The sequence below is a fragment of the Oncorhynchus mykiss genome, chromosome 6, assembly GCF_013265735.2.
Source record: "Oncorhynchus mykiss isolate Arlee chromosome 6, USDA_OmykA_1.1, whole genome shotgun sequence".
Taxonomy (NCBI): Eukaryota; Metazoa; Chordata; class Actinopteri; order Salmoniformes; family Salmonidae; genus Oncorhynchus; species Oncorhynchus mykiss.
Window position 1 is genome coordinate 79788823 of NC_048570.1, and position 14330 is coordinate 79803152.

At 43.2% G+C, this 14330-nt stretch overlaps 1 protein-coding gene across 4 annotated transcripts in view; it reads right to left on the minus strand.

Annotated features, from left to right (window-relative positions):
- Window positions 1-14330, minus strand: part of LOC110526654 (transient receptor potential cation channel subfamily M member 7) — an 89201-nt gene that overhangs the window by 53357 nt on the left and 21514 nt on the right. For all 4 annotated transcript variants that reach the window (XM_036981029.1, XM_036981028.1, XM_036981030.1 and 1 more), the window contains exons 3-10: window positions 9644-9682; window positions 7317-7527; window positions 6133-6346; window positions 5615-5739; window positions 5132-5303; window positions 1293-1467; window positions 1052-1175; window positions 423-495 (exon numbers count right to left, since the gene is read on the minus strand). In XM_036981029.1, the coding sequence (XP_036836924.1) occupies window positions 423-495; window positions 1052-1175; window positions 1293-1467; window positions 5132-5303; window positions 5615-5739; window positions 6133-6346; window positions 7317-7527; window positions 9644-9682 (1133 nt within the window). The remainder of the gene's footprint in view (window positions 1-422; window positions 496-1051; window positions 1176-1292; window positions 1468-5131; window positions 5304-5614; window positions 5740-6132; window positions 6347-7316; window positions 7528-9643; window positions 9683-14330) is intronic.

The following is a 14330-nucleotide window of genomic DNA, read 5'->3' on the forward strand; positions in this document are numbered from 1 at the left end:
CCCACAGGGAAACCCCAAAAGAGAGCAAGTGAGAGAGCGAGAGAAAGAGCGCGAGATAGCGGCAGGACAAGAGATAGTGAGAGAAACAGAGGACGAGAGAGATAGCGAGAGAGTAGGACAAGAGAGAGCTCAGGACAAGAGAGAGATAGATAGTAGGAGAGCTCAGGAGTAGAGGGAGAGAGCAGGACGAAAGAGACAGACAGACGGAGGGAGGAGAGTGTTGACTTCTCAAAACATATCTATAGTATCAGTTTCAAAATGAAAACTTTGGTTACACAACCCACTGTCTCGCCCTTCTGTTTGTTTTATTATTGGGATCTTTTCATTTGCCCTCTCCCTTTCTCTAGGTCAGAGGGGAGTCATGGGCACAGATCTTCTGTCAGTCAAACAACAGGACACTGAGATGAAGTTACCCAACACACCTTTCAGTAATGCCCTCAGTATGGCCACATCGATATCCTGGTGGTCCTCAGAGCCGATATGAAACACAGTGATCTGTCGTTCAGAGGAAGGAGAGAGGGAGAAAAACCCACATGGTCATTAAAAAATCTAAAGTAATGCAATACGTTCTGGTATTTATGAAAAACGATAAGCGTCATCAGTATCATTATATTAATCAGACTATGAACAGACGACACAGTATGCATTGTAGGATTCAGCTTTTTCTTAAAATTCATTCAGTATTTGTTAAGGATCCCCATTAGCTGTTGCCAAGGCAGCAGCTACTCATCCTGGGGTCCAGGAAGGCAGTTATATACAATTTGAAATATTACATGACATTACATTTCAGAACACTTTACCCAATACATTTAGTCCACTATCACATATTTACAAAACAACATCCATGTGTGTCTTATGTGTCTGTGCCTGTGTGTGTGTCTGTGCCTGTATGTGTGTGTGTGTGTGTGTGTGTGTGTGTCTCTTCACAGTCCCCGCTGTTCCATAAGGTGTATTTTTATTTGTTTTTTAAAATCTGATTCTACTGCTTGTATCAGTTACCTGATGTGGAATAGATTTCCATGTATTCACTGTGAGTTAACCATGTGTTTACCAGTTCTTTGCTCTTCATACATTCCATAAGGGTCTGGAAGAGGTGTATAGCATCGCTGTGGCTGAAGTTGAACGTCTTTTTGATCGTAGCGATGATTTCTATCTCCACACCGTCAGGTAGACCCCTGAAGGGTTAAAGGAAGTTACATCCACGATCATTCCTCTAAGTAACGGTCCTAGCACAGAACCCTGTGGAACCCCATTATATGTGATGCAATCTGTTAGAAGAATGTGTGTCTCACCCCCCCTCCTCAGTCTGTTTGTGGACATAGGCCAGCATGTCAGCAGCACGCCCAGTCCCCTCACAGACCACCACAGGAACAGGTGGAGTCTCCTGAAGGTACTCCAACACTGTCAGAATTACGTTGGGACCCCCCTCAAATATCAACGCTACCACAGGAACACCCTGACCAATTCCTGGGGGGGAGGGAGAAAGAAAGGACAGAGAAAGAGAGAGAAAGCCAGAAGATCACTAAATATGCTGTTAAGAACATTGGAAACATCTCAAATATTAACACTGTATGTTCATCGAGATGCTGTATTCTATTGGTCTCTGTTTGTGATGACAACAGGAAAGCAGTAAAGGGTTAAGAGAGACATGTGACAGGTCTTAAAGCTCCATTTTAAGAGGGTGTTTCAGCAGGTCAGCAGACTGCCACACCATAATAACAGTGGGTGTGCATTCTGTATGGGTGTCTGCCTAGGCTATTTTAATAATAGGGGATCTAAGGTTATTGTGATAATAGCCGGTCTCTGGTAACTGCCTCTGTCACACACTGGCACTTAGAAGCACCACACAGAGACAGAAAAGGCGGAGATACAGCAACTACAGTAGACACTGACTGATAGACTTCTTTTGCTAATCTTTATCAAGGGTGCCAATAATTTTGGACCTGACCATTATTCTCAGACATTGCCTTCAGGTGTTAAAGTACTCTCAACACACAGCCGCAGAGAAGACGCCTGGGGTGGAAATAATAATTATAAAACGTTACGTTTGGATCCTGGATGCTAATTGGTTGATAGTCATTATTTATTTACGATAATCCTCAGGTAATGCTTGTTAACAGTTCAATTTGAATTATCACTGCGCATTCACTGTCCCACAGCCCAGCCAGGCTATTCAAAACCTTTCTCTCTACCGGAAACAGCATCTTGACATTATTTCCCCATGTTTCTAGCCTAACATTTGGTTTGCAACAGTGGGGGTTTGTCTAAACCCTGCAGTCTGCCTCTCCAATCTCTGCAACAATGTTGGAATGCAACCTTCAACGTGCAAAATGAGACTGAACGTGTCTGGACGAGACAGACAGCTTCTCTGAGCCAGGTGAATTCAGGCAGGCCCAGTCCTGGCCGTTCTGCCGCCCTAGGCGAGAAAAAATTACCGCCCTCCTCCTATCCCAGAAAAACTAGAATAGTGTAGCCTACAGTGACAGCCCACAATGCAATTTTATGAATGCCCATCCATGTACTACTGATTGTAAAACAGGTAGTAGCATTTTATTAGCCTAATCCGGATTCCTGACCAAGGCTGAAGACTAATCATTTTGTCTATTTAAGATCTGCATATGAGATACCCAAGATTATCAGGAGTTATGAGTCCATTTCAGTGAGAATCCGTGTGTTTTCTACAGCCAGAAATACACAAGTATTTTCTTCTTTGCTATGATCAGCTCGTAAAAAAATGGACAAATTGGCCTACAATTGATTCATGACCATTTAGCCCACGGAGTGAAACTCCCAGACAGCAGTCGTGAGAAGCCTCATTTAATTCCATATTGTCCATTTTATTTGGACACATCCTGGTTTTAGGATATTGAATTGCATTTTTATTTAATAGGGCTATTTGGTCAAAGAGACGTGCTTGATGTAAAAAAAAGTGTCTGTCTCATAACATTGTCATAAATATGGTCTCCAGTCTGTAGGCAACAGAAAAACCACAGGTTACTACTCTTTCTACTATAGGCTACATGATTCATGTTATGTGACTTGAGTGTTGGTGGAGCACCGCCGCTCTGCTCATCTCCAACAGCACCCTGGAGAGGCATGCTGGGAATGGACAAGCTAAATATTTTGCAACCCTGACTTTGGCAAAGTGGGCACTCCTTATCATGGGGTGGTATCAGCACTCACCTAAATAGCCCGTATGCCATTGGGCGAGATACGTTTTCATTGTTTTTGGGCAGAATTATGTGAGGCGTTATGTGTTGTTGGAGGGGATTCCTGGTCAGTTTAGCTCGTAAAATGCCGCCCTCGTCAATCTGCCACCCTAGGCAACCACCTAATCCTGTCTAATGGGCGGGCCGGCCCTGTTCATGCATCAGCATAATTATTATGGATATATCCAAAGAAATGGCAATAGAAACAAAGGTGAAACAAACAAAAATGTAGCTAGTTTGCTGTCATTCCAGCTGCTTGGTGTGATTGTGTTAGCTTTAGTTGCTTAGCTAGAAAAGGAAAAATTGCTAGCCTGCATAGTAACCTTTCTCAATTAGAACGGACGACCAGTCCACTTGGCTAGGTAATGTGCCAATAAAACAAACAAAAAAAATGTGCTTTTGGCAAGCAACCACATAAATAGAACACACAACTGGGGTTTGTCCAGACACTATAACTGGGTGGAAAGATGAATAAAATGAATTTACTCATTTTATATAAGCAATAAGGCACTCAAACCATGAATAACAGACTCAAACCTATAGATGATCATGAATAACAGACTCAAACCTGTAGATGATCATGAATAACAGACTCAAACCTGTAGATGATCATGAATAACAGACTCAAACCTGTAGATGATCATGAATAACAGACTCAAACCTGTAGATGATAATGAATAACAGAGTCAAGGGTTGTTTCCCGGCACGCAGCTTCCCACTGTGCCTAACTACAGCCCAGAATTGTGTGTAATTCACTATAATCCACGATTCTCATGCCTTATTGCTAAAGTATCCTCTGCAGTTTGATGTGTTTATCGTGTGTGTGTGTGTGTGTGTGTGTGTGTGTGTGTGTGTGTGTCTGTGTCTCTTACGTGCGTGTATCCTCTGCAGTTTGATGTGTTTATCGTGTGTGTGTGTGTCTCTTACGTGTGTGTGTCCTCTGCAGTTTGATGTGTTTATCGTGTGTGTGTGTGTGTGTGTGTGTCTCTTACGTGCGTGTATCCTCTGCAGTTTAATGTGTTTATTGTGTGTGTGTGTCTCTTACGTGTGTGTGTCCTCTGCAGGTTGATGTGTTTATCATGTGTGTGTGTGTGTGTGTCTCTTACGTGCGTGTATCCTCTGCAGTTTGATGTGTTTATTGTGTGTGTGTGTGTGTGTGTGTGTGTGTATCCTCTGCAGGTTGATGTGTTTATCATGTGTGTGTGTGTGTGTGTGTGTGTGTGTGTGTGTGTGTGTGTGTGTCTCTTACGTGCGTGTATCCTCTGCAGGTTGATGTGTTTATCATGTATGTGTGTGTGTGTGTGTGTGTGTGTGTGTGTCTCTTACGTGCGTGTATCCTCTGTAGTTGAATGTGTTTATCGTGTGTGTGTGTGTGTGTGTGTCTCTTACGTGCGTGTATCCTCTGCAGTTGGATGTGTTTATCGTGTGTGTGTGTGTGTGTGTGTCTCTTACGTGCGTGTATCCTCTGCAGGTTGATGTGTTTATCATGTATGTGTGTGTGTGTGTGTGTGTGTGTGTGTGTGTGTGTGTGTGTGTGTGTGTCTCTTACGTGCGTGTATCCTCTGTAGTTGAATGTGTTTATCGTGTGTGTGTGTGTGTGTGTGTGTGTGTGTGTCTCTTACGTGCGTGTATCCTCTGCAGGTTGATGTGTTTATCATGTATGTGTGTGTGTGTGTGTGTGTGTCTCTTACGTGCGTGTATCCTCTGTAGTTGAATGTGTTTATCGTGTGTGTGTGTGTGTGTGTGTGTGTGTGTGTGTGTGTGTCTCTTACGTGCGTGTATCCTCTGCAGTTGGATGTGTTTATCGTGTGTGTGTGTGTGTGTGTGTGTGTGTGTCTCTTACGTGCGTGTATCCTCTGCAGGTTGATGTGTTTATCATGTATGTGTGTGTGTGTGTGTGTGTGTGTGTGTGTGTGTCTTACGTGCGTGTATCCTCTGCAGTTTGATGTGTTTTTCCAGCTCGCGGCGTAGTTGGACCTCAGCTCCGTACTTCCCCACCGTCCCATCATCCACCAGCAGGAAGTGGGAGTGGAGGTTGTTCAACACGTTGAGCTTGGACAGGGGGTTCAGCAACGTCTGGTAGGGGGCTACAACCTGGAACATACACACACACTTTACTCAGACTGGACAGCAGATATTTTTGACCACTTAAAATAAATACTGGGTAAATAAGTATTGTGATGTGCTTGTTTGTGTTTTGGTTTCACTATCCAGAAGTCCTCACAAGGATAGTAAAACAAGGAAAATGACATTTCTCTGGTCCCCACAGGGTAAAAGGCTATTTTAGGTTTGAGAGTTAGGTTTAGAGGTTAAAGGTTAGGGGAAATAGGATTTTAATCAATTGTTTGGTCCCCACAAGGACAGTAAAAAACAAACTTTTGTGTGTGTGAGTGTGTGTTCCTCACGTCTCTCCCGATGAGGTCATTGCGGTTCTCAATGACGCCCCAGGGAGCGACTCCAATTGTACAGATCTTCCTTGACGATCTAGAACAGTGTTCCTTCAACGCATCACCCACATGTTTGGCAACACCTGGGGGTCAGGGGTTAAATTACAACCAATCAACACCAAGCAATGGATCAAAACAGACTAGTGTAGTTGTCTGGACAACCAGTCTGCTGTAGCTGAGTGTTACTATCAGGACCAGTCAGAATAAACACCAGTCTGGTTAATTAACCCACTAAGTAATCAGTTAAACACTGTCATTAAGTAAGGAGTCAACCATTATCATTAGGTCTCCATAATGAGTTAAACACAGTATATAGGTCCCAGTAGCGCTGGGATGGAGACACACAACTCTGCTAAGGCAGAACACCCGACTGTGTGTCTTTTACCTAATAAGAACAGGAAGTCACTGTGTGTGAGAGAGTTTGCTCGAATCTGTGCGTATGTGCGTTTTTCTATGCCCGTGTGTATGTGTATCACCTGTGTTAACCCCTCCTGTCAGGATCCATGCCCCGGTGGTGACAGCAGCTTTGATCAGGCCCTTCCCCACCACCTGTTTGATTCGGGGGTGCAGGTCAAAGTTCTGGATGCCTCCGTGGACAGAGATGAGGATCTTAGGAAGCTCCATCTGCCACTCATTCAGCATCAGCCTCAGGATGCTCTCTGGCCTGCTGTCATGGGACAGACGCACATACTGGGGACAGGAGAGGAGTGGAGAGGAGGAGAGGAAAGGAGAGATTGGAGGGTTTGAACGTCTCTTGTACAAACTAAATGTTGCAGTCCTTTCAAAATACACCCATCTTTAATTTTAAAGTTTGAACTCGAGCTTAAGATGATTATTAATGATGTTCCAATGTCAACACTGGGGTCTTTGAGGGTGGATTTCCCAGACCTACATGGACATGCTTGATACATCGTCACCATTAAATGTGTCAATCTGGGCCGTGGAAAGCGGTCCTGAACGTACCGTAAAGGATATTCTCAGTCTCACAGCCACACAACCCCTTCTCTTGTTCCAAGGCATAATAAACCTGGAGTTTTAAGAGGAGGATTTGCCCGTATTACAGTCACTGCTGTTTCTAAAATAGTAGACTAAATGGCGTTGTGTGATTATATTCACCTACTTCATGTAGAATAACCAATAATAAACACTTAGTTTAGCCCAAAAGGGATGGAGGTGACTCATCAAAAACATTGCGTATGTTTTGCAAGGGAATACACAGGCCTAAGTAAGTAAGTTAGTCTGAGGTAAAAGTGTTTTCCTAGGTGTTGTATAGGTGTCTGCATCCCAACTGTCACCCTTTTTTTTACCTACATAGTGCACTAGTTTTGACCAGAGCCCAATGGGCCATGGTCAAATGTAGTGCACTATACAGGGAATATGATGACATTTGGGACTCACACGCTGGCTATGGAGGCAGACTAGACAGGCTAGGCTGCTCAGCTCAGGGAAGAGTTTCCAGAATGCTAGGCCAGGTCAAAGGATGTCTTATAATGTATACCTTTGGAGCTGGTGGCGATGGCCAGAGACAATGTGACTGAGACACTGGTTTGATTTGTTGAGCTAAGCGCTTAGAGAGTGTCTATCTCTGTGAGGTCCACCATGGAGATCTGAGAGAGTGCGTGTGTGTGTGTGTGTGTGTGTAAGCTTCTCTCCACCCTACCTTGGCTCTGTAAGAGTGCGACCCTCCCTGGAAGTTAACGATGCCGTAAGCGTCTGTAGGGCTCTCCTGTGTGTGTTTGTCCACAGCCCACTCCTCCAACTCCGGCTGCACCCCACCCTCTGCCCCCCCACCCAAGTTCACGTCTGAGTACTTCATGGCCAGGCTGGCTGTAAACCCAGCATGCTGCCGTACCAGCCGACCACAGCAGCATCTAGAGGAGGGGGGGGGGGGGAACACAGAGATAAATATTATTTTACACACAGACACATCAGAGCCCCATATGAATCATCAACTTTACCCCTCTACATTTCTATAAAGTGACACACACACACAGGGCAGTCTAGGTCCTGCTACACCCTCTCTCAGAGAGATGATGTGTTCCTCCTGACACACAAAGCCTGGAAGGTAATGGTTTATTTTCAGGACCGAGGTGTAGTACTGTACTATATACAGTGGGGTACTATATAAAGTGGAGTACTATATACACAATACTATACAGTGGAGTATTATATACACAATAATATACAGTGGAGTATTATATACAGTACTATACAGTGGAGTACTATATACACACAGTAATATACAGTGGAGTACTACATACACAGACATTTACAGTGGAGTGCTATATACAGTGATATACAGTGGGGTACTATATACAGTGATATACAGTGGGGTACTATATACAGTACTATACAGTGAAGTACTATATACAGTGGAGTATTATATACAGTACTATACAGTGGAGTACTATATACACAGTAATATACAGTGGAGTACTATATACAGTACAGAGGAGGCTCCTTAGAGGAGAAAGGGAAGGACCATCCTCAGTGAATAAAAAAATAATAATAGTAATGTTATCCTTTTTAGATAAAAATATACTAAATATATTCACGTGTCACAAAATAATTGATTAAAACACACGGTTTTGCTATGAAGGTCTACAGTAGCCTCAGCAGAACTCTGTAGTGTAGCACCATGGTGTAGCCGGAGGACAGCTAGTTTCCGTCCTCAGAGTACATTGACTTTAATACAAAACCTAGGATTATCAAGGTTCTCACTTCCTTCCATAGACTTACACAGTAATTATGACAACTTCCGGAGGACTTCCTCCAACCTATCAGAGCTCTTGCAGCTTGAACTGAAATATAGTCCACCCAATCAAAGGATCAGATAATGACTAGTACTGAAAGAATAAGCTACTGCTAGCTAGCACTGCTTAAAATGTGGTGAGTAGTTGACTCAAAGAGAGAGAAAGACAATAGTTGAACAGTTATGAACAATTACATTTATTTTAAAATGAAGGAGAAGCCAGAGAGATCGAGAGCACAAACTATATTCATTTTATATTTTTTACTTTCGCTTACTTTAGCTAGCGAATGCAGCTAGCTAGTTTAGCCTACTCAAAACACCTGGCTCAAACAGAGAGGGATGCCATGTTAGCTAGCTGGGTATGGCTATTCAACACTGGAACTTTTCCAAGTCAGGGTAAGCTTTATAAATGTATTGCCACCGGGGCCCGCCGGTGTAACTGCTAAACTGCTTGCTAACTGTACTGCATGACTGTAGCGGGTTTACTAACACGTTAGATCTAGTAGCTATGTTGACTGATATTGGCTAATATGGTGACAACGACGTAGGCTATATGTAGAGGTTAGCGGTTATGATATAAAGGTTTGGCATGGAAAGGTTTTTTCGCCTGGTCACAGACAGCTGATGTGTTGTGCACTGAAGCCCACAAATGAAGGGGAAAGGTGAGATGAAGAAAGCACATAGATTTGAGAAGGAATTAACGAGCAAAGTGATCATGCTGTTTGTATGTGGCTGCTATGAAAGTGAACTGTATTTGCGTGTGATCAGGGGTGTATTCATTCCGCCGAAAAACTTTCTTAAACTGGAGCAAACGTAACGAAACAGGAATACACATACATTAATTTGTCCAATAGAAACTCTCGTTTGCAACTATTGGACTATCATGTAGTAACCTAAACGATATTACATTGAGTTGGGTGAATATGAATGACAGTCATCAAATATGCTGTAACAGAAATAACGGCATGCTCATAAAAATATAGTAAAAATCGTCCTTCCTCATCTTAAAACGGCACCGACTGCCACTGATACAGCACTACATACAGTGAAGAACCATAGGCGTGGAGTGCAATAGAGACTAGGTGACACTTCCACACAGAACTTTAATACCAGTTATTGTTTATGTCAGTACAGTATTTTAGAAGAGGTTGGTTGAATTGAGGAGGTCCCAGGGTCTTGAGTCAAGGACTGCGCTCACGTCTGGCTGAGAGATCAGAATAGGGCCAAAGACTCACCTCACCAACTGCTGGCAGATCTGACATCCTGGAAGGCATCTGAAACAACATCAACAAACACATCTTTACATTAGAGTATGAAGTAAAATATAAGTATTATACATACATTATATACCTACACTACCATTCAAAAGTTTTAGAACACCTACTCATTCAAAAGGTTTGTCTTTATTTTTAATATTTTCTATATTGTAGAATAATGGTGATGACCTCAAAAAACTAATGAAATAACACATATGGAATCATGTAGAAACCAAAAAAAAAAGTGCAAAATCAACATTAAATTTTAGATTTGAGATTATTCAAAGTCGCCACCCTTTGCCTTGATGACAGCTTTGCACACTCTTGGCATTCTCTCAACCATCTTCATGAGGTAGTCCCCCGAAATGCATTTCAATTAACAGGTGTGCCTTTTTAAAAAGTTAATTTGTGTAATTTCTTTCCTTCTGATTGGCTCAAATGCATTAAGTTGTGTTGTGACAAGGTAGGGGTGGTATACAGAAGATAGCCCTGTTTGGTAGAAGACCAAGTCCATATTATGGAAAGAACAGCTCAAATAAACAAAAGAGAAACGACAGTCCACCATTCCTTTAAGACATGAAGGTCAGTCAATACTGAACATTTTAAGAACTTTGACAGTTTCTTCAAATACTGTCGTAAAAACCATCAAGCGCTATGATGAAACTGGCTCTCATGAGGACCGACACAGGAATGGAAGACCCAGAGTTACCTCTGCTGCAGATGATAAATTAATTTGAGTTACCAGCCTCAGAAATTGCGGCTCAAATAAATGCTTCACAGAGTTCCAGTCACAGACACATCTCAACATCAACTGTGTGAATCAGGCCTCCATGGTCAAATTGCTGCAAAGAAACCATTACTAAAGGACACCAATAAGAAGAAGAGACTTGCTTGGGCCAAGAAACCTGAGCAAATGGACATTAGACCAGTGGAAATCTGTCCTTTGGTCTGATGAGTCCAAATTGGAGACTTTTGGTTCCAACCGCTGCGTCTTTGTGAGATGCGGTGTGGGTGAACAGATGACCTCCGCATGTGTATTTCCCACCGTAAAGCATGGAGGTGTGATTTGCTGGTGACACCGTCTGTGATTTATTTAGAATTCAAGGCATACTTAACCAGCATGGCTATCACAGCGATACGCCATCCCATCTGGTTTGGGCTTAGTGGGACTATCCGTTGTTTTTCAACAGGACAATGACAACACACCTGCAGGTTGTGTAAGGGCTATTTGACCAAGAAGGAGAGTGATGGAGTGCTGCATCAGATGACCTGGACTCCACAATCACCCGACCTCAACCCAATTGAGACGGTTTGGGATGAGTTGGACTGCAGAGTGAAGGAAAAGCAGCCAACAAGTGCTCAGCATATGTGGGAACTGCTTCAAGACGGTTGGAAAAGCATTCCAGGTGAAGCTGGTTAAGAGAATGCCATGGTGAAGATGGTGATTCATCACTCCAGAGAACGCGTTTCCACTGCTCCAGAGTCCAATGGTGGCGAACTTCACACCACTCCTGCCGATGCTTGGCATTGCGCATGGTGATCTTAGGCTTGTGTGCTGCTGCTTGACCATGGAAATCCGACTTACAGTTCTTGTGCTGACGTTGCTTCGAGGCAGTTTGGATCTCGGTAGGGAGTGTTGCAACAGAGGACAGATGATTTTTACATGCTACACACTCGGTGGTCCCGATCTGTGAGCTTGTGTGGCCTACCACTTCACGGCTAAACTGTTGTTACTCCTAGATGTTTCCACTTCACAATAACAGCACTTAGTTGAATGGGGCAGCTCTAGCAGGGCAGAAATTTGACTAACTGACTTGTTGGAAAGGTGGCATCCTATGACGGTGCCATGTTGAAAGTCACTGAGCTCTTCAATAAGGCATTCTACTGATAATGATTGTCTATGGAGATTAAATGGCTGTATGCTAGATTTTATACACCCATCAGCAACGGGTGTGGCTGAAATAGCCAAATCCACTAATTTGAAAGGATGTCCACATACTTTTGTTTAGCTGTAACCTGGCCTTATAAAATAAGAGGGATGAACCCAGACAATAGTTTCGATCTAGTCTTGTTTGAAGACACGTTCATCATGTACCCATTGTTAGCCCATCTCGGGGTTGTACTTCACAGGAAGCAGTAGTGTTGTTAGTATGATCAATAAGTAAACCAACTAGCATTGATTGAATAACACTCACACCGATATATAAATCAAATCAAAGTTTATTTGTCACGTGTGCCGAATACAGACCTTACAGTGAAATGCTTACTTACAGGCTCTAACCAATAGTGCAAAAGGGTATTAGGTGAACCATAGGTAGGTAAAGAAATAAAACAACAGTAAAAAGACAGGCTATATATAGTAGCGAGGCTATAAAAGTAGCGAGGCTACATACAGGCACTGGTTAGTCAGGCTGATTGAGGTAGTATGTACATGTAGATATGGTTAAAGTGACTATGCATATATGATGAACAGAGAGTAGCAGTAGCGTAAAAGAGGGGTTGGCAATTTGGGGGTGGCGGGACACAATGCAGATAGTCCGGTTAGCCAATGTGCGGGAGCACTGGTTGGTCGGGCCAACAGACTCCTCTAGTTTATACAGAAAGCTGATATTGGATATGATCTCCACCGAGTTAGGAATTATCTCCAAAAGTGCCTAAAGTTGGTGGATTTGGTGGCTCTAGGGGAAATTCAGGAAGACGTTAGATGGCCTTTTTACTGAAGAAAGTGTTTGTTTCATATGTTTGTGTTCTGCTTTTCGTGTAATTGATGTGTATATAGACACAGTGCCTTCGGAAAGCAATCAGACCCCTTCACTTTTTCCACATGTTACGTTACAGCCCTTATTTTAAAATGGATGAAATAAAAATAAAAAATCTCAGCAATCTACACACAATACCCCGTAATGACAAAGTGGAAACAGATAACATTTTTGCAAATGTATAAAAAATAAAAACATATTCAGACCATTTGCTATGAGACTGGAAATTGAGCTCAGGTGCATCCTGTTTCCATTGATCATCCTTGTTTTTACAACTGGAGTCCACCTGTGGTAAATTCAACTGATTGGACATGATTTGGAAAGGCACACACCTGTCTATATAAGGTCCCACAGTTGACAGTGAATGTCAGAGCTAAAAACAAGCCATGAGGTCGAAGGAATTGTCCGTAGAGCGCCGAGACAGGATTGTGTTGAAGCACAGATCTGAGGGAAGGGTACCAAAAAATGTCTGCAGCATGGAAGGTCCTTAAGGAACTCTCAAGACACCAGGTTGGGAACCACTACTTTTAGAGTGTGGGGATGGAATGCGTGTCACTGAGGGTAAACTGGCAACGATTGATGTCATATTTGGAAAAATAGCCAGTGTGAAATCTTTTGTTAGTACCTCACAATAAAATACATGTTTTGAAAAGAGCCGACTTATTTGAGTGTCTAGCTGGCCAGTAGACGTGGTGAACTGAATGACTAACCTACCACACACTTACACCACACACACTAGCACCCCATCACACTGCCTCGAACCCAAACCGTACTGTGCTTGGATTTTTCTTTTCAGATCGTCTTTCCCAACACAGTTGCAGCATTGTAACCCGGCCAGCATGGTTCAGTAGTGTGAAAAGTGTACAAACGGGACCTCTGTAGAATTCCAGCACTGCAATGTCACATTCCAGCAAGTTCAAGTAGGAAATACTACAGTACTAAGCGGCAGGAGACCTTCAAGTTCATACAAGCCTTAAACACAACACACACAACCTAGCCTACACGTCACACCATCATATTATATTGTCAGATTATAAACAGACAACACCTGCTCCTCATTTTACAATTGGATCCCCCAGCCTCAAAACGCTTTAGGTTGCGCTCGGTCCCCAGAGGTTGCAGCCCTGCAGTAACAGTTCAGCAGCATGCACTACCTCTCTCTCTTTGTGCTGTTTGCTGAGGAGACGTAGCTACAGGGCTCGAAATTAAAAAGGTGTCCCTCTCGCCCCGGGACTTTAAAAATTAGATGTCTGGGACGGTTCAAAACAGATCCAAAATTCATATAACCACTGTATATAAAACATAAATACAAAGCAATTAGGCTGATGCAACAGATCAGAATAAGCACAACAATGCACACGCAGCAGTAGGCTCTGCATGAATGTTCCAGACTGCAAGTAGCTGGAAGACACTAAAAAGCATTTAGAAAGAGGGGAGATCTAAAGATGCAACAACTAGCATGGGTTGCTAATATGACTAGGATTGTGTCTTTGGCTGCTGGAACAATGAAAGAAAGCTGGTTTCAATGGCATAAGGAAGTATTTATCAAATAATTCCCTCAATTTCTATGGTCTGATTTTGTCTAGGCTACTTTCCAACTGCTGACTGCCTCCACTCAGAGGTGCAAGGTGGATGATACGCGGTGCCTTTCTCTCCGCTCAGAGGTGCAAGGTGGATGATACGCGGTGCGAAACAGGCACTGGCCTTTCTCTCCGCTCTTGGGTTTGATTTGAACGAACCGTGCCTCCAGTAGGCTTTAGTTTCCGCTCTGCTAGCTTCGGTTAATAATGCCATGGGTGGGATGGGAGACATGGAGAGAAAGCATAAAGCATCTTAATAGGCCATTGGACCACCACGAGCTGCCAGAACAGCTTCAATGTGCATAGGCATGGATTCTACAAGTGTCT